The sequence below is a fragment of the Mustela putorius genome, unplaced genomic scaffold (assembly GCF_011764305.1).
Source record: "Mustela putorius furo isolate JIRA1106 unplaced genomic scaffold, ASM1176430v1.1 tig00000198_pilon_pilon_pilon, whole genome shotgun sequence".
In the NCBI taxonomy this organism is placed as follows: domain Eukaryota; kingdom Metazoa; phylum Chordata; class Mammalia; order Carnivora; family Mustelidae; genus Mustela; species Mustela putorius.
The window spans coordinates 3,203,983-3,223,143 of NW_025421311.1; the positions used below are offsets into that span (position 1 = coordinate 3,203,983).

Consider the following 19,161-nt stretch of genomic DNA (forward strand, 5'->3'; position numbering starts at 1 on the left):
AAAAATGCAGTGCGTTGACCTTTTGGGTAAATTATTGTCAGAGGTAAATGTTAGGTAAATTTTGCAGCATATTTTTAAAATATGTTTTTGTATATAATATAATAATATGTAATATATAATTTTGTATATATACTAAATATAAGTATATATTATATAATATATACATAGAAATATATATCTATACATAATATAATTTTACATATATATAAAAAAATTTTTAAATATTTTTTTGTAGTGGGTCTTTAGACACCAGTAAAGTATAGATGACATTTTAGCACTTGAAAAATAACTTATTTAAGCAGTTGAAACACTTATGTTATAGAAATATTGTTTTAAAAATGTACTTGAGAGTGTTTTTGTCATCATGTGGGAATTTAGCTGGAAAAAAAGAAATATGCATGGGTCTCCTATGTACCAAGTCCACAGAATTGAAAAACTTGGGAATATCATAGTCAAATAAATAGTCCCCATATATTTTAAAGCTATTACTAAAGTAAGACTTTCTGATCAGGGTATAATTGAATAAAAAGTTTCAACACATAAGCTTTGAATAATTAATGGTTTGGACTGAAACATTAACGTAGTGCTGGGTGAAAACCCAGTGAGCCTCTTTCATTGGATGTGTCTATTTTGGTGTATTTTCAACCTCACTAGACACTAAAAGCAGTACCAAAACAAACTAACACAATAACGACATCTTTGACCATCTGTCTCATGAAGTATTAAGGCAAAATTTCAAAGCTAATAAAGCACATTGGATTACATTGCCCTCCCAATAATATCAATAAATATATTCAGCAATGTAAAGTACATAATGTTACTAGATTTTAGTAACAGATTATAAAAACTGTATTTTAGGGAAAATCAAAGCATTTTATCAAAATAAAATATAGTTGAGATATTCCTTATTTCCTACTTTTTAATTTCCATATTTATATGGTACAGTGTCCAATTATATTAATATGTTGGGATTATAATAAATACAGATCACTTCTGAATTACACTAAATATATATTGGAGTCTATACTCATTTTTATTGTATAAATGGAAGGGTACAGAAAATTTGGATGTTGCTGTCATCTCTGTGAAATGTTAAAAGCCCTTCATAAGATCGGATACCTTATGGCTTCTTTCCCTATAGTCTAGCTCACCGAGTCCTAGCTTGCTAGGTAGACATCAAGTCTACCATTAGGACATACAACCACTGCTCCCCACATTTGTATATGCTACCTGATCCTCAAACTTCTCTGTCCATTTGTTTTGATCATTCTCTGACTTACCAGGGATATCACTTATTTGATACGGATTCTACTCCAGTCGAGATATTCTGCATGCATTTATCCTTGTTCTAGAAGTGTTTGGGTTGGTTTGGTTTTGTCCGTTTTATTTCCTCCAATTACAGCAAGCTTCATTCTTCTCCACCAACCCATGAACCTCTTTATTGCATGTGAAAGTAATCTCCTATATTACACACATTGTCTTTATTTTCTTAGGGTGTATTTTATTCTCACTTACTTGGGGCTTTCCAAAAAGATCTCTCAAGTAGAATTGTGCATTTATGCAAACAATCAAATATTTTACTTTCTGTACAGTACACATTTCCCCCTACCCTTATATCCCTATGAGGAACCTAGTGATCAATTTTGTGGCTGTCCCCTACTAATTCATAGACAGTAAGGGAGCCATGGATATTATCAATCTCTAATAACGTTACACAGAAGTGTAACCTATCTGATTAATGTGCAGTAGATTAAAATGAACTATTTTTTAAAATCTATATTCATTAGGTATCATAAAGACTTTAAAGGCCACATAAACTAACAAGAAACTTTACTCTGAAGGTTGTTCTTTAGGAAACATTCAGCTAAAGTAAAGCTCCCCCCCAACCCCGTATCTGAAAATGGTGTTTTATGTGTATAAAAGCAATACAGATGAATTTTAGAAAAGTTTGAAAGTACATAAAAATATGCAAAAGAGGATACAAATTACCCATGATGCCACATTTCCCAAATAACCATTAATAATTATTTATTATGAAATAATTATGTATAATTAATTATTTAATACACATCTGATTTTATATGCAAATTATATCACATGATATAACTGTATATATTTTCTTCCTTTCCACACCATATTTTTTGTATTCTTCTAGAATAAAATAAAGGTACAGAAATAATCAGGTTTCAGCAGTATATCTGGAAATGATAGTAACTGAACACTTCCATAAATAATTTACCTATAATTCTGTCATTGGGCTAAGAGGTGTGCTTGGCAAACACACATTGCACAGGAACAGTAAGAAAAGCAGGCAGGTTTGTGAACAGGATCATCTTGAAAGTGAAGTCATTATGCTCTATGTTATTTTTGTTAAAAATGCTATGCAAAATATATTCAGTCACAGCCAAGGATATTTTCAAGGGAAGGCAGTTGGATGGGGTGTGACTAAGTACACACAACTCAATCTTCTTAGGTGCTAAAAAAGGGAAAAAGAAAGAAAGAAAAACAGGAGAGAGAATCTTCAGTTTAGGACTTAAATTCAACAACCAGGGTGCATATGATTGATAATGAGGAAGAGGGGAACTCTAGTATAAATCTCATCAGTTATTTGAAGTACAAGGTGGCTGTATCACTAGAGTCTGCCTTTATTTTCCTTTCTTTAGACTTTCTTTTTCCTAACCAAGCAAATATTTTTTTTAAATGAAGGAAATACATGTAACTGATCTGACTTTGCTACAGCCTTTGCATTAAATGACTCAGTCAGTACTAATGTTTCTACAAAAATGCAAATGTACATACTTTTTCTTTCATTAATTTTTCTTTCATTATGCTTCCGCTTAAGTCAGAGCCAAGGGAAAGATAATTGGTGCAAACCAAATGCTTGACTTTTCTCTTAAATATAGGTGAGGAATGGAAGAGTCAAGCGAGCCCAGCCCTTAGGGAGAAATGTTGCTTGGAATCCTGCCAAGGCTCTGTGATGACTAGCTAGGTGAGATTGGGCTGGTTACCTAACTCGTCGAAACGTTAATTTTCTCATCTCCAGAACAAAGCTGGGACTGCCTAAACTGAAAGGTTGTTTTAAGAAGTAAAAATTACACTTCTGTCAGTAGTTGCTTACCAAAGGACGGTTGTAGCTATCACTGTTCCATTGTCCAAAGTAAAATTAAATTTAAAAATACTGAATGTGTATTTTGTGATTGTGTCTAGTGTAGATGTTTAAATTAGAAAACTTAATCTAACATTCACTTTTGAAAATGTGAATCACTGGGGCACCTGGGTGGCTCAGTGGGTTAAGCCTCTGCCTTCGGCTCAGGTCATGATCTCAGGGTCCTGGGATCGAGCCCCCCCCCCCCCCCCCCCCCCGCATTGGGCTCTCTGCTCAGCAGGGAGCCTGCTTCCCCGCTCCCCTGCCTGCCTCTCTGCCTGCTTGTGATCTCTCTGTCAAATAAATAAAATCTTTAAAAAAAAAAAAGAAAGAAAGAAAATGTGAATCACTGGGTACCTGAGTGGCTTTGTCGGTTAAGTATCCAACTCTTGGTTTCAGCTCAGATCATGATCTCAGGGTGATGCGATGGAGCCCCGCATTGGGATTCTTGCTCAGCATGGAGTCAGCTTGAGATTTTCTTGCTTCCTCTCCCTTTGCCCCTCCCCCTGCTCACACATGCTCTCTCTAAATAAATAAATAAATAAAATTTTTTGATAAATAAAATAAAAATCTGAATCATTTTGGAAAAGTGTGGTTATCCTAGTAACTTTTATCAATTCTCCACCAACTCTTTGTGGATGAATCAACCTAAGCAAAATGGCCCATGGGTTCATCATTAGAAGAAATACTGTAGTGTCTGTTAATAAACACGGTAGGGGAGAAATGTGTAGCTCAAGGCCCTATTTTTTTTTTTTAAGATTTTATTTATTTATTTGACAGAGATCACAAGTAGGCAGAGAGGCAGGCAGAGAGAGAGAGAGAGGAGGAAGCAGGCTCCCTGCTGAGCAGAGAGCCCAATGCGAGGCTTGATCCCGGGACCCTGGGAACATGACCTGAGCTGAAGGCAGAGGCTTTAACCCACTGAGCCACCCAGGCGCCCTCAAGGCCCTATTTTGAGTCACTTGCCAATTTATCTTTCCAGTATTTTTTTAATATTTACGTATGCCAGGCTCTTAAAGTCTGACTTTATTCCAACTTTTGGGCCTCCCTGGCTACTACTCCCTTTCATGAGTCCTATCTCTGGGCTACTCATTGCTCCTAAGGCTCACTTATGTCTTCCCTCTGTCTCGAATTCTCCATTTTTTAACTAATGAAAACCTGTCAGTGGTTCATAGTCAAGCTCAAATATCTACTTTCTCATGATGCTTTTCTTGGTCATTCCTATCCTGGAATGGGTAGTAAAATGAAGGGCTAGAACTAGGATAGATGAGGTAGATTGATGTTTAATATAACAGTATCCCTGCCTTAAAGGAGTTCACATCAAGTTTCTACCACTAATGTAGGGTTTATAACATACTTCTTTGTACTCACTTGTGTATGTTTGGGGATCCTGTCATTGTGAGGAGCAAATGCCATAATGGATAAAACACTCTTCCCTTCCATCCTGATACCGTGATTCGTGGTAAATGTTCTAGAAATACTTGATGAATGAAGGAATGAGTGAGGGAAAGACTGCCAGGTGCTTCTTGGTGACCTCTTTCAATTACAGTGACTCCAGAGAGGAATGAGGAACATAAAACAAGGAAAGTAATCTTTTTGGTGTAATGAGGATTCTGTGGTTCTGGAAGAGAGATAATTTATCAGCATTAAAGTCACGCACAATGTCAATCAGCTCCATGGAGAGACCATGTGAGGTGGATAGATGACAAAAGATTAATCGAGCAGCTGCTATAGGGCAAGATTAGTGTGCTGATTTCAAGCCAGGGTGACAGATAGCTACAAAGGTAAAGCAGCACACTCCGTGAGGCACTCGGGTATTATTCCTGTGGCTGGAAAGTGACCTTAGCAAAATACATGAAAATTTAAAAATGTTAATTGGGGAAAAATATATACACCTTCAAAAAAAGATAAAAAAAAGAAAACTAGGCCCTGATAAGAAATGATTTAGCTTATAAACACATAAATTTATTAAGTTGTTGGCATTATTCTGACTGATGCAGTATCTTCGTGTAAGAATGACATGGACAGTGTCATCTATTTATTACTAATGTTTATGGGATTCAATGTTTTCTAGGCATGTAGATAACTAGCAATAATAGGCATGCGTTTTCAGTAATCACCAGTATAAAAATATCAGTTGCTTTTGGAAAACTTAAGTTCAGGTTGATATCCTCAGTAAATATTTCTTGATCCTGGAAGCCAGGTTTCTCATGATTAGAGAGAAAGTATAAGCTGGTTCTATATTCTATAAAGCAAACCAGGAAGCCTTCTACCTATATTTTAAAAATCATCATTATGATGTCATAGATTCAACAGTGATGTGCTGTAATATATGGCAGGTATTGTTCCTTTTGATATATATGCACACAACATAGAAAGTAGGTTAGAATGAGCAATGTAGTGCTGGATTTGAGTTGGAGTGATCAGTATGAACCCATGATTAGCTTAATACACATATAGATGGATAGATAAAGAAGCAATGACAGAAGTATATCGATACATAGGTTAGTATACTGGCTGCATCCTGTGTGAGAACCTATGAGCAATGACATCCCAGTAACAATGAGCAACCCTATTATCAAGATTTTGATTTTTAAAGATTTCATTTTATTTATTTAAGAAAGAGAGCACAAGCGGGGGGAGGGGTAGAGGAAAAAGGAGAAGCAGGCTCCCCAGTGATTATCATGACCTGAGCCAAATGCAGATGCTGCACCAACTGAGCCACCCAGGTGCCCCAAGATTTTGATTCTTACACATCATTCTCCAATGAAAGGAAACAGGACCTCTTGAAGAAATGTATCATGCTATGGTTGAGACAGGAAATACACATGAGCATCCTGGGTCCCACTGAATTTCCCCCCCCCCAATAGAATATGGAATGGAAACATAGTAACTGTACAGTGGAGAAACCTTGCAAACACACTAACCAACTGATGAAAGGTACACAAGCAATATCAATGGGACTAGCACGGATCCCTTGAATATGAGGTGATAAGGACACTTAACCTCTATGGATTCTTACCAGTAACGCATGAAATGAAAAGCATCAGACAAATCCAAATTGAGGGAATTTCTACAGAAAAAGACCCGAAAGTACTCATCAAACTCTCAAGGTCCTAAAACACAAAAAAGAGGATTCTCAGAATAGAAGAGACCAAGGAGATATGGCAACTAAATGTAATAAATTATCCAGAACTAGATCCTAAAACAAGAAAATACATTAATGGAAAAGCAAGTAAACTCCAGACAAAGTCTGAGGTTTAGTTAATAGCAACATGCTAGCACTGGTTTTTTAGTTTTGATGAATGGACCACAGTGATGCAAGATGGTAACATTAAGGGGAACTAAGTTGAAAGATATAGGGAAACTAGTACATTGGAAACTTTTATGCAAATCACAAACTATTCCGAAAAGGAATATACTTGGAAAATGGAATATACTTGGGAAAAAAAATCCAAGTTGATTTCCTAATAAATAGACCAGTGCAGCTTCTATCTGGAGTTTTTAAATTATGATTTCATGGATTTCACAGGGATGTGTTATAATATATTTTAGGCATTATTCTTTTGATCCCTCAGTTTTCCCATTATCAGCCAATGTGAATGTACTCCAGTTGGTTCCTAAAAACTTTCAACTTGATCTCAGTAATTATAAAAGCTTCCTTGTTTTCTGTTGTGATGCCGTGTTCCAGGGGCATCTTATATAATTCCTTCCCTAGGCTTGGAATAAGTCATTTTTTCAAGGAGCATGGATGTCTTTTAGTAGAAAATGGTATTAGGTACTACCAATGGTGTACATGGGGGTGGGGGACGCTGACTTTTAATAGATTAGTCATTATGTCTAAGCTATCAGAATGTAGAACTGAAAAAATTGCATATTTTATGGAAAATACAAAATAAAACAAATCACAGTGCATCTCCCTATTCAAATTGAGAACCACCAGGTTTTTTACTTACCCTCTGATTTTAAATATGTATCACTTTGCCTCAATGCTTTCCCAACACCACCAGCATAATCATTCATTTGCTTCATGCAACAGTATATACACAACATTCTCAGAATAGCAACGTCAATACTAGCATCAACAATGTGATTAGTGAAGGCAGTACAGGCAGTTTTTTGCAATTATTTTTGTCTTTATGAGATATCCCACTGGAGAGGACAAGCCAGAATTATCTGTTTTAAAATAAATTGAAATAATGCAACTCTGAGTAGATTTATTTGCTTCTTTCTCTCCATCCTGATTTTCTGTCCCTAGAGGAAGTATTCCTCCTTCTAGATAAATGCTAGTGTGCTGCACACTCGTCTCTACTTGGCTTGTTCTCATATAGTATGTCCGTCGTGATCACTCCATGCTGGTACATAAAGGTATCCCTCTTTACTTGAATGACTGCTCAGCACCGCATTGTATAGATAGCCCATAGCTTAGTAAGATAGTTTCCCCTTGATGGACATTTGGGCTGTTTTGTGGCTTGTGGTAATAAATAGTACTGGAATAAAAAGCTTTGTGTATGTACGTTTGGTAATTCTGGCCATGGCCATTTTTAGGCTAGGAAACTAAAAGCATGATTTCAGGGTCAAATGGTACATTTCACTTCTGCAGTTTTGTTCACATGGTCATTTTTCATCTAGACTGTTTCTCCAGGTCCCAGAGGTCTGACTCCGGCCTCCATACTCATGCCAGGATTTTCAATCTAAAATGCAAATCAGATCATTTCTCCCCTTTGCTTATGGACTTCCATGATTTCTGCATCTCGAGGACATGGAGATGGACCTATTGAGTGAGTCATTGCTTTGCTTTCTGGCCTCATTTCCAGCATATCCCCCAGTGCAACCCATCCAGTCATGGTGAACTTTCAGAAGTAGCCAAAAGACATATGTCCTCTCATGTGTTGCACATAATTTTTTCTCCACCTGATAATCTCTCCACATCCATAAACATTGGGTTCAACTTCTCTGTCTCTGTGAGTTCTTCCTAAATTTTCCTCACATCAGAATTAGCCTTCCTATTTTTCCACACATGGCATTTAGTGCCTCCCTCTGTTGGAACCTTGATCACATTTTTTAGCAACTCCTTATGAATTAGAATTTTCTATTATGTGCCAAAACTGTGCTGAATGTTTACGTAGACTCTATCAGAACAGCAAGGCTAAGTACATGTCCAGGGCAATGCAGCCAGAAAGCGGAGGGCTTGTCATCTAAAAGCCTGAGGCTTTTTAAAAGCACACTGCACCACTTTTCTAAGTATTGTGGATTCTTCCAGTTTACTTTTCTGCTTCCAGACCTCTCATTGCACCTGAAGCTTATCAGCTCCATAGGTTTTTTTTTTTCTAAGATTTTATTTATTTATCTGACAGACAGAGATCCCAAGTAGGCAGAGAGGCAGGCAGAGAGAGAGGCAGAAGCAGGCTCCCTATTGAGCAGAGAGCCTGATGCAGGGCTCGATCCCAGGACCCTGGGATCATGACCTGAGCTGAAGGCAGAGGCTTTAACCCACTGAGCCACTCAGGTGCCCCAGCTCCATAGATTTTAATGGAGACAGCATAGTCTCTGAAATCAGCCAGGTCTGAGTTTTAGCCCTAACTCTGGCTTTAACATTTACTAGGAATACAACCTTCAGTAAGAATTTAAGCCTTTAGATGAGTTTCTTGATATATCACAAATGTTCTGTAGATCTGGTGAGGTCTACATAGGGCTTCTGCACTGTTCTGGCTCCTTGGTGGAGAATCTTCTGGTGCACGCAGGGATTTTGCTTTGCTCACTTTTATTTCTCCAGCCCTTAGACAATAAACACATGGCAGGTGCTCATTATGTAATTATTTGAGTGTGCATAATCTATTGAAAAGCTCATTCCCAAGCAGACTTGCTCCTCCCAGGTTCCTTTCCCCAGCGGAAGGCATTACCAACCTTCCGAACACTGCAGCTGCTTTTCAGAGCAGTCAGGCATCGAACTTGGGGGTTATCCTTGACCTGAAGTATGAGGCACACTCTCCATGCCTCCCCGGCAGCTGGAGAGCCTGCCCTGTCAGCTTTGGCCCTGCAGTGCTCTCTCCCTTGCTCTTCCTCCTCTCTCTTCTATATGATCCACGGCAATCCGACCCCGTCTCACCTGACTTTCTGAAAGGCCAGTCTTTAGCCTCAGCCCCTGCTTTTCCTGGTCCACAGCGACAAACCAGCCCCTGACTCCCACTCCCCAGAATGTGCCCTTTCTAAAAGTGTCATATCTGATGATACTATTACAGATTATACATCAGTCATGAGTTTAAAAAAAAAAAAATCACTGTGATTGTGTGTGTGTGTGTGTGTGTGTGTTTACATGATATCCCAGGCACTTACATTAATATGCCCCAACCTGACTTCTCTTTTTATCCACCTCTCCACTTCCAAGTTTGTACCTCCAAACAGCTCAGCAATGTGTGCTTTATACTGCAGACTCCTGGACACCATTTTTTCTACCTACTAAACTATATCTATCTGTATTTATCTCTTCTCATTGAAAAAGCTCCACAAAGCCCCCTTTGTTCCTTGATTCATTGACTCTCTGTGGCCATATTATGACACAGTGTGTGAGGGTTTTGAGTAGAAGGTTATGACTTACTCATCTGGGGATTCCCCACAGCACCAGGGCCTTTCCCAAAGCAGAACTGAGTTGAGTTCGAAGGGTTAGAGATTTGGGAAGTGGTGAGGAATCTTAGAGATCTTCTGATATGATACCTTCATTTAATGAGTAAATTGCAGTTCAGAAAACTGTGAACATATTTACTTAAAATAGCCCCAAAGCAATAAAATCGAGTGTGTGTGTATGTCTGTGTGTCGTTTTTGGTTTTCTCAGCTAGTAATAACCTTTTAAATTTTTCATTCTGATGTAGCAGGATCTTTTACCTCTACCTTTACAAACGCTCCAAAGAAAGGCTCTGGTAATTGTTCCCTCTAATAGGAGGTATAACTCGAGTCATAATTATAAAATGGTTAAGAGACCAGACACTCGGGAAAAGTGAAAGTGAAAGTGCCAGCCCTACCATTATTAGACACATTTTTATTTTTATTTAAAAAAAATTTTTTTTTAGAGAGAAGGAGCTAGAGTTGGAGGTGGGGGGTGGCAGAGGGAGGGAGGGAGAAAGAGAGAGAGAGAGAGTGAGTCTGAAGCAGGCTCCATGATAAAGACCTGAGATCATGACCTGAGCTGACATCGAGTTGGATGCTCAACCAACTGAGCCGTCCAGGCGCTCCAGCCACACTTTTGTTCATGACTGTTTTGTCTTCAGTGTCTCAATTATCATTTCTGTTATTTATGATACACATAATCTGCTACAACCCCACTTGCCTTTCTTGGTAACCAACTCCAAATGCTTTCCCTCTTGGAACATCTTAAGGACAGGTATGACAGGAGGAAATATCTAGAGGTGTTTATGTAGAGGGGTAGAGGTATACAGAGAAAGATCATTCCGATTTATAAAATCAAAGGGGGGCTTTCATTAACTGGACAAAATAGAAACTAAAAAAATACCCAGATTCTTATCTCAGAAAAATACATTTAAGTTATCATCTGTGGTTCTGTTAGCCAAGGTGTCATCATGGTGGTGAGATGAACCCAAAAACTTGTGCATCTAAACCAAAGGTGGCATCACCTCACAGGAGAGCTCGTGTCTTTCAGTTTTGAGAGTAAAATTTGCTAATTCTCTCTGTGCATCAAGCAGAGCTTCCCTTGTTGCCCAATTAGGTAATGAGTTTCATGATTTGGTGGGTTTTGAAATTTTAATTTAACTTAAATTCAACTTGAATTTTATGTGGCCTATTTATTGTCTTATAAGAGAAACGGAATGATATTATCTACAGCCTTGGTTTTTGCACTGACAGAAAAGACAAAAAGAAAACCATTTCAACTCCCACTTGACTCCCAAGACCAAAGTCTTCTACACCGTAAAGACAAATGTACCATCCGTGTAATCCAGTTGCTCACAATTAGGTTGTGTTTTGTCAGAACGCTCTGTGGTGCAATGTCACACGAAGTGGGTAAGTACCAACAACCACAAAAAGATGTGACATTAAAAGCAAAACTCAGAACTTAAAAAGAAAACCCTCTGGAGAAAAGCACTCTGAAGTTTTAGCAGGGATGATGAAATGTCATTTACAAATTACAAATACAGGTAACTGGTGATAGTTTGTATAAGGAGGCCTGAAGGGGTAAGGGTAGTGCGTATTCAAAAACACCTCTAACCAGGTGGGGCCCTCATAAGAATTCCATTTAACCTGAGCCAGTCTGCTCTTTTCCCAAATGTTGCACTGCGTGAACGTGGACACTTGCTATATTCTTTTGAAAATGTAATGGGAAACTCAACTTCAGTTTCCTTAACCTTCAAGGAGAATCTTTACCTGTAATGATTGCTCAGAAGCTTCATGAACTCATCTGACCCAGCTTTCCAGGCCCTCAAACGGTAGCATCCAACCAAGAGCACCCAAAGAACTGTAGAGATTTAAACAAGCTTTCTCTCACCGTTTAATGCATTAGTGGATCGCATTTACTGTGGACAGCAGGAGACCTCAGGCCACAGAGAGGAAATCAGAAACCTGTCTTTCCCAGCTGCCACGCTCACTCTCTGGGGGTTTGCACAGACTCCATCCATCTGCTGAGATGACCTCGCCTCCGTGCCCCTGGAGGGACACCAGAGCCTGGACGCTTGCTAGGATAATCCGCGTTCTTCTTCCCAGTCCACACAACCATGGACACCATCAAGGCAGCGCTGAAGTCTTCAGGGGGGTAAAACGGATATGGGTGAATATTCCAGAGCCCCAGCTAAGAAAAGATGTGCCTGAAAAATACTCCCTTTTCTCGCAGTCTCTTGTGCCCACTGCCCCAAGCACTGCTTGTTCTCCTTCGTCAAGCCCTGAACGTGTCGGGTTATTCTCTGAAGTGGGCCACAGCACAGAGGGAAAGTGTCCCCCAGAATGGGCTGCTAGAAAAAAGGAGGCTTCAGTCGCTCTCGCCGCTTTGCACTCCACGCAGTTCTTACTCCTAGTCCTGCCTCATGCCTTTCAAACAACGTACTGGACCCCCCACTACCCCCCACCCGCTGTCCCCCACCCCCGAGTTCTTATTTCTCAGGCTCTTCCCCATCCCGCTCATTACCCTCAACTTTGCTATTTAAATGAACTTTTCGGTCATCCCTCTTTTTCCAAGGATGTTACCCCTGCCCTGGGTCTCTTCCCCTGCCTTCGCTCCTCCAATTCTCTCCTCCTCGGTACTGGCCTTTTAAACCTGCTGGGGCTGCCCTTTGCCTTCTTGTCTCCTCCTCTCCCTCTCCGGGCCCCTTCACCTCATCCATTCCTGTCTCAGGCTCTCCAGATTCCCGGGCTGTTTGCTGGTGAGAAATCTTTGCTGCAGCGAGGACCGGAGTCCCCCGCGCGCAGCCCAGTGGCAGAAGAGGGCGAGGCTGGGAGAAGGGCAAGGGCTGTCGGGGAGCGAGGCAGCCGGTCCTCCCCGCGAGCCTGCAAGGATGCGGCAGGGGGCCGGGGGCCTGGGGAGCCACTAACTCCCCGAGCCCCTGATCCGGGCTTGCGCACCCCGCCCGCGGGGCCGATTTCCTGCCCAGTGCGGCGGAGACGCCGAGGCGCCGGGAGAAGCGGCGAAAGGGGCGCTGGGGGTGCCCATCACCGGAGTAGGTCCCTCCGCGAGCCGGGGGAGAACAGAGGAGGGAGTGGGCGAGTGGTGAGCAGGGAAAGCCCGGCTCCAGCCCGGCCGCGGAGCGTGGGGCGCGCGGGGCGCGCCGGCGGGGTGCAGCCGGCCGAGCAGGGGGCGAGGGGCGCGCGGAGGTAGCGCGGCGCTCGGGGAGGGGCGCGCGGGTGCGGGCGTGCGGGGCGGGTGCGGGCGCGCGGGGCGGGTGCGGGCGCGCGTGCGGCGGCCGCGGCGCAGTGTCGGTGTGTGTGCGCGAAGGCGAGCCGCGGGCCGGGCGAGGGAGGCGAGGACAGGGCGCATGTCTCGTCCCGGCGAGCAGCCACTAGACGCGCCACCACCATCTTCTGCATGTGCAACATTTGCAGCCGGACAGGAAACCGCTCTCAGGGCTATGGAGACTGCGGGAAAAAGCTGGCAGCTCGCGATGGATTGCTGAAGGGGAGCAGTCATAATCGCCAACCACCCACATCTCTCTCCTGTCCTTTTTTCTTTTCTTTTTTTTTTTTTTTTTTTTTCTTTTGGTTGTTTTTAATTTTAGCGCCATCGTTGTCAATGCCTCTCTGAACAGCCTTTCGCAAGAGTGTGAGAGAAAGAGCGCGCGCCAGGGAGAGGAGAAAAGAAGATGAGGATTATTTGCAGACAGATTGTCTTGTTGTTTTCTGGATTTTGGGGACTCGCCATGGGAGCCTTTCCGAGCAGCGTGCAGATAGGTAAGCTCTGCCCGGTGCGGTGTGCATGTGGGTGTCTGGGGCAGGTATCCGAAAGTGAGTTAAATGAGTTGCCGGGGAGCAATTCGGGGAGACCTTCGGCGGCTCCCTTTACCTCTGCTTCTCCCTTCCCGTCGCCCCTGTGCACAAGACTGCCTCTTCGGGCGCTGGTTCAGTTGGAATGTGCACACCCTGCCCACCCGTTCCTCCTCGCCTGTGCTCCCACTGCCACCTTCGGTTCAAGTCGCTTAAGTGGGGTTGGAATAAGTTGGAAACAAAACAAAACAAAAAACCTCCTTGGGGTTCGATTATACTGAATGTGCTATCTCTTTCTTCTCCCTAGAGCATGAAGGGATGTTTGTTGGGGGTTTAAAATTATTATTGTGTATTTTCAACACACTTCTTCCCCTGCTGAGCTTCTCCGCTTTCTGCTCATTCCAGAAAGACACTGTTCGGGCAAAAAGCATTTCCATCCCCAACCCCCTGTCTTTGCTCGCTGTTGGTTAACCGATTCCAAAGTTAGATCCCTTTTCCGTGAAACGTTCTCTCCTTTTATTTTGTTTTCCGTTTGAGTCTCTTGCTCCTGTTCCTCCCGCTGGACTCCGCGGCCAGCGACCCTACCCTTCAGTGGCTTTCCTTGCTGTTCTCCTCTCCTGTCTTTTTATGGGACGCAGCTATTGAATTTCTTCCAGCCAGGCTCAGCCTCAACACTGCATCATTTCTCGTGGACTGTGCAACAAAACGGGGCTAATTAGGCTGAGTCCGGGAACCGCAGGAAAACAAAGTTCATGTCTCCTCTCCCATTCCCCTCTGCCCTTCGTGTCACCACATCCCTTGATTTCTGCATTTTAATGTAAACCCTCTGTTCTGTTCATCTGCATGCCTCTTAGACAGAAATGCCCTCAGCTTGGCTGATGGAGCAGTGTGCTGGGAATCATGGGGAGGGCAAGAGGGAGGAAGGAAAACACACTCAATGGTCTCAGAGGTCATTGTGATCGTGACAAATTGGGACAGTAAAGCGCTGAGCTGTCCTAAAGACTAAAATACTAAGCATACACCTTAGGGACAAAAGGCGGTCCCAAGACGTGGCAGGGAGAGCTTCGTAATCCTGTGTGTTGCTGAATGCCGGTGGATTTGACAGTGCTGGGGGGGTAGGTATTGCATTTCCAAGAGGAAGCACCGAATATGCTTTTCCTGCTGTTTTTAATAGGTGGTCTCTTCATCCGAAACACAGACCAGGAATACACGGCTTTTCGATTAGCAATTTTCCTTCATAACACCAGCCCCAATGCGTCGGAAGCTCCTTTTAATTTGGTACCTCATGTGGACAACATTGAGACAGCCAACAGTTTTGCTGTGACAAATGCTTGTAAGTAAAACACAAGTTCTAGCTAAAGAGAATTCAAATGAAGCAATAGAGTTCTTCCTCCTCCCCTTTATTATATTATTTTAAAAATGGTTTTTGAAAGAAATGCAAGATTCCCACAGTTGACTGGTTCCAGAACAAGTCAGAGTTTAAAAAAAAAAAAAAAGTGTGTGTGTGTGTGTGTGGTGTGTGTGTGTGTGTGTGAATGATTTAGTCTCGGGGATATTCAGCGGTCTTTCTCCCTTCTCTTCTTCCTTCCTTCCTTATTTATTTATTTATTTTCATTCTTGTCTGGATAATTCAAGTTGATTTCTCCTGCCACATTTCAGTGGTATTCCTGTTACCTGAATGTCAAGTTAGTGATAATTGAACTCCGTCTAGTTTTTTATTCTGTTCCTTTGTGTCTTCGTATTTACTTCTCCCTTGAGGAAGCCTGTGCCTTGCTTTTAAGGAAGAGACATGCTCTCCTGCCCTGGGGAGGGCGAAGGGAGCCTTGCTGAGAGCGAGGCAGAGGGGAGCGCTGGTGTGGAGGATAGACACTCTGGTCGGTTGGCTGACGCTGCAGATGATCTGGTGATGTCACTGGAGGCTGCCCTGCTCTTATATTCTGGGTTGTAAATGTCTCTTACTATCACGTAATGCATCTGTCCTGTGGCTAGAGCTCCATGAATCCTTACCTTGGTGCCAAATCATGTTAGTCCACAATCCACATGAATTCAGGAACCAACCCAGCTTCCTCTCTCATCCCGCTCGGGGGACTGAGCCAGTGACCTCACCTCATGCTGTAATACAGAGACCGTGGCACCGTGTCCCTCACCAAAATACAGTCTAACCTAGTGTAAAAAAATATAATCAATGATATATTTACTTGAAACTCTCTAAAATGTAATCAGTCAGTAGAGCATTCACATAACATTTTCATTCTGAAAACACATTTCAAATATCTCCTCAGCTTGACGTGCTAATTATTACTGTTCAGAAATTTTTGTGTTAAGATAATGGCTCTAGATTGTGTAAAATGTGTAAGGATAAATTCTGTATAAAATTTTGCATTGCAGTAATACAACGTTTCATTTGATTTGTATTTTTGTGATACCAAATAGAGTCCATTTTGGTTTTAAAAGTCCTGTCAGCACAAGAAAGTGTACCGAATAAGTAAGTCCTATAGAAAATAGAGTTTTTAAATATTTGGAGGATATCTGTTTCATTGATTTAACTATTTTAATTCATATTTATTTGCCATTAACTCGTCTAACAGATACCATGATTGCTTTCCCTAAATTTTTGGCACCCAACTCTTACTTCATTTTAGAACTTGGTTTCCTAAAGGAGGTCCAAGCATTTGACATTTTGTAAACTGCTGCAGTAATGTTACTTTGCAGAAATTCTATAGTTGCTCTGAACACAAATTAGGAAAGACCATTTGTTGTGTTTAGTGAGAAAAATCTACGTTATAGCAGGAGGGAATCACTGTTCAGCAGAAACATACATGAATTAGAGCTGTCTTTGGGATAGTTATTTTTGCAGATTTTATCAGATATTAGTTTTCTGTTTCAAGTTTTGAAAGGGATGTCAACATCCCTAAAACAAGTAGTTTTAGATATAAAGTATTCTGCTTAGTACCTGAATATATTTATTTTTTAAGTAGTTTTTTTTATCTCTCCTGAGAGTATATCAACAAAACATTACTAAGTTTAAAAATAACTCAGGATCCAAATATATGTGATGGTACTTCGTCAGCAGTAAACTACTATTTAAATATTAATCTTTATTACTAAATTTTGGAAACACTTTCTTAAAAGTGGCACATATATTACTTTTATATTATCTTGGTTTTACATATTAAGTTCTTAAGTAGTCTAACGTTTATATTGCAGCTTCCATCTATAGAAACTGTAGAACACTGATCTTTTCTTTCTCCATATCATTTGTTAATCTCCTTCAGGATAATGTGATTTTATTTATGTTTTGAAAATATTATATAAAGTGTTAGTGGTAAAGCACACATGGGAAATTGAGAAGAAGCTGCACACAAATGAAAAAGTAGAAGATATAAAAATAAAAATAAGTTATTCTTTAACATGTTGGGATTGAGAAAGTTGAAACTAGGTAAACTTTGAGACTACTGATTTTGAATCCAGGCGTAGTACAATGTTAATAATATCATATTTTTCCATAATCACAAGTAATTAATTTTGTGTATGCTCAAAATATTAAAAAAACATAAATTGTAAATGAGGAAAAAACATTTTCTAGTGAAGAAAAGGACTTTATTATTATTATTATTATTATTTTTAACAAGTGAGTGTGCCAAATGTCCTCAAGGCAAATCTAAGTAGAACTTGGGGGAAAAAATTCCTTGACCCAAGAGAGTGTGGGTCAAGGGATTGGTGTTTGTTAAGTGGATTGACTGGGAGCATATACATGTACCATTTTCCAGTCTGATTAAAGGTGAAATGCAAGCACTAAGTATGAGGCAGACTCATCTATCAAGCTCTCTGCCTTTGGGTACAAAAGGATAAAAATAGTATTCTGGAGAATTAACATGGAACTCATTCCTCAAAGTGATACAGACTGGATTTTTAAATTTTTCATGTTAGATTAAATATAAAGATATAATATATGACTGGCTAGATTTACTTTAATTGTGATTGACCTGCAGTGGGTTCTTGTCAAGCTGTGGGATCTGGTCTGTCTGTGAATAAGGGCCATTAAAAGGCTATGTATACTCACAAGACAGAAAAGCAGATTAAAGAAGGAAGAGTGTTGGTCATCTGCTAGACAGATATAATTTTCTGCTGCTGCTTCTACCTCAGAATTAATTTAGCACTCTAAGAATACTTTGGACAATCTGAACATTCTGTGTTCACTTTGCATACTATGTAAGTCTAGACCTGATTACCTCGAACATACCACTTTGGGTATAAATCACAACTTCCTGAGGGAGGACAAATAATTTTGGCTTATGTTTTATTTTGTCTTTAATAATATTTGATAATAATTAATATTAATCATTAATTAATATTAATACTGCTTTCCTTTTAAACTGTTCACATCATTGGAAAGTCACATGGCTCAATATAAAACTTTTTAAGAAATATAACAATAACAATATAAAATATATTTTATATTATATATAAAATAACAATATAAAATTTATAAGAAATACAGATAATATAAAATTATGACCTATTACAATAACAATAAATAATAGGTGTAATAAATAGCCCAAGTATTCAAATCTCACTATCATTTTGTCCTCTGGATCACTAATTCTGTCTTCTGCCTCAGTTACCCTAGCTGCTAGAGAATTTAGATTAGATTGGAACTCATTGAGAGCATTTTTAACATCTTCACTGGTGGCTTTCACTTCTGCCCTAATCGATTCCATTTTGTCATTCAAATTTCAAAATGTAATTAAAAGTATACCTTCCTTTGTTGTGGTTCATCTGAAGTATAAGGTATAGCAAAATGGATATTTGATAAATAAATTCAATATGGCAGTGCTCTTTAAGAAAGTGCCATACAGTTGACCCAAATTAGCTATCCTTACAAACAGACATGCTATTTAAATTGGATATGTCCTTTGCAAAACACTTGAGACAATCTCAAAGCATGTTGTTTTCTTTTATTTTCTGTAGTTAATGAATGGAAGTATTTTGTTTTGGAGGATGTTGTATATTATATCCGACCATAAGCAATAACCAAAACACTAAAGTAGTCTATCACCAAATGTTTTCAAAGATAAAAATATTGGCGCCATAACAATTATTAGTTTAGTCCACTTACATCAGAAATCCTTCCTTCAGTAAGACAGTACCTTTGCAATGTAATCCACAAATATTCAGTTTGTGAAATGATTCATAAGTTTCAGATGGGCAATAGGAAATGCATAATAAAACAGAGCAAGTACTGTATTATAACTTCGGTGAAATAATAAAAGAATCTTATGACATATTTTTCAACTTTTTTAACTTGGAAGAACCATTTGGTTAATACTTTTTTTTTAAATGATGTTTTAATCTTACTCTTCTTTCTCTGTCTAAAGTCTGTCTATTTAGCAGTTTAAAAAATAGTGGATTTGAAAGTTGTAACAATCCCAAATAGAATGGGTATTACACCCTCATCATGTTGAAAGTTATTCTTTTTAGAGTTAAATAATAGTTCTGTTTGTGGCCAGTTTCTTAGTCAGCTCTAAATATCCAGGATGAGTGCTACTTGTAAAGGTAGGTTGGTCTGTAAAATATACGTGTTTAGTTAATCTAAATAT

General features: G+C 40.0%; 2 protein-coding genes across 10 annotated transcripts in view; one reads left to right on the forward strand and one right to left on the reverse strand.

Annotated features, from left to right (window-relative positions):
* Positions 1-11,634: 11,634 nt before the first annotated feature.
* Positions 11,635-13,268, reverse strand: LOC106007046 (translation initiation factor IF-2-like). The gene is made up of 3 exons (XM_045077575.1): positions 13,197-13,268; positions 12,460-13,140; positions 11,635-11,893 (listed from the first exon to the last, which is right to left on the reverse strand). Exons 1-3 carry the CDS (start codon positions 13,266-13,268, stop codon positions 11,876-11,878), a joined length of 771 nt encoding a protein of 256 aa, XP_044933510.1. The 3' UTR covers positions 11,635-11,875.
* The window catches only part of GRIA4 (glutamate ionotropic receptor AMPA type subunit 4), a 378,736-nt gene continuing 371,856 nt past the window's right edge, over positions 12,282-19,161 (forward strand). For 8 of the 9 annotated variants that reach the window (XR_006605952.1, XR_006605953.1, XM_004764436.3 and 5 more), the window contains exons 1-3: positions 12,693-12,801; positions 13,357-13,528; positions 14,736-14,894. Coding sequence is in view for 7 of the 9 variants with exons in the window: in XM_004764436.3 (XP_004764493.1) it covers positions 13,441-13,528; positions 14,736-14,894 (247 nt within the window). In the remaining 2 variants the exon portion in view is untranslated. Of the gene's footprint in view, positions 12,508-12,692; positions 12,802-13,356; positions 13,529-14,735; positions 14,895-19,161 lie in introns of those variants that run through there. The other variant, XM_004764438.3, reaches the window with a different exon arrangement.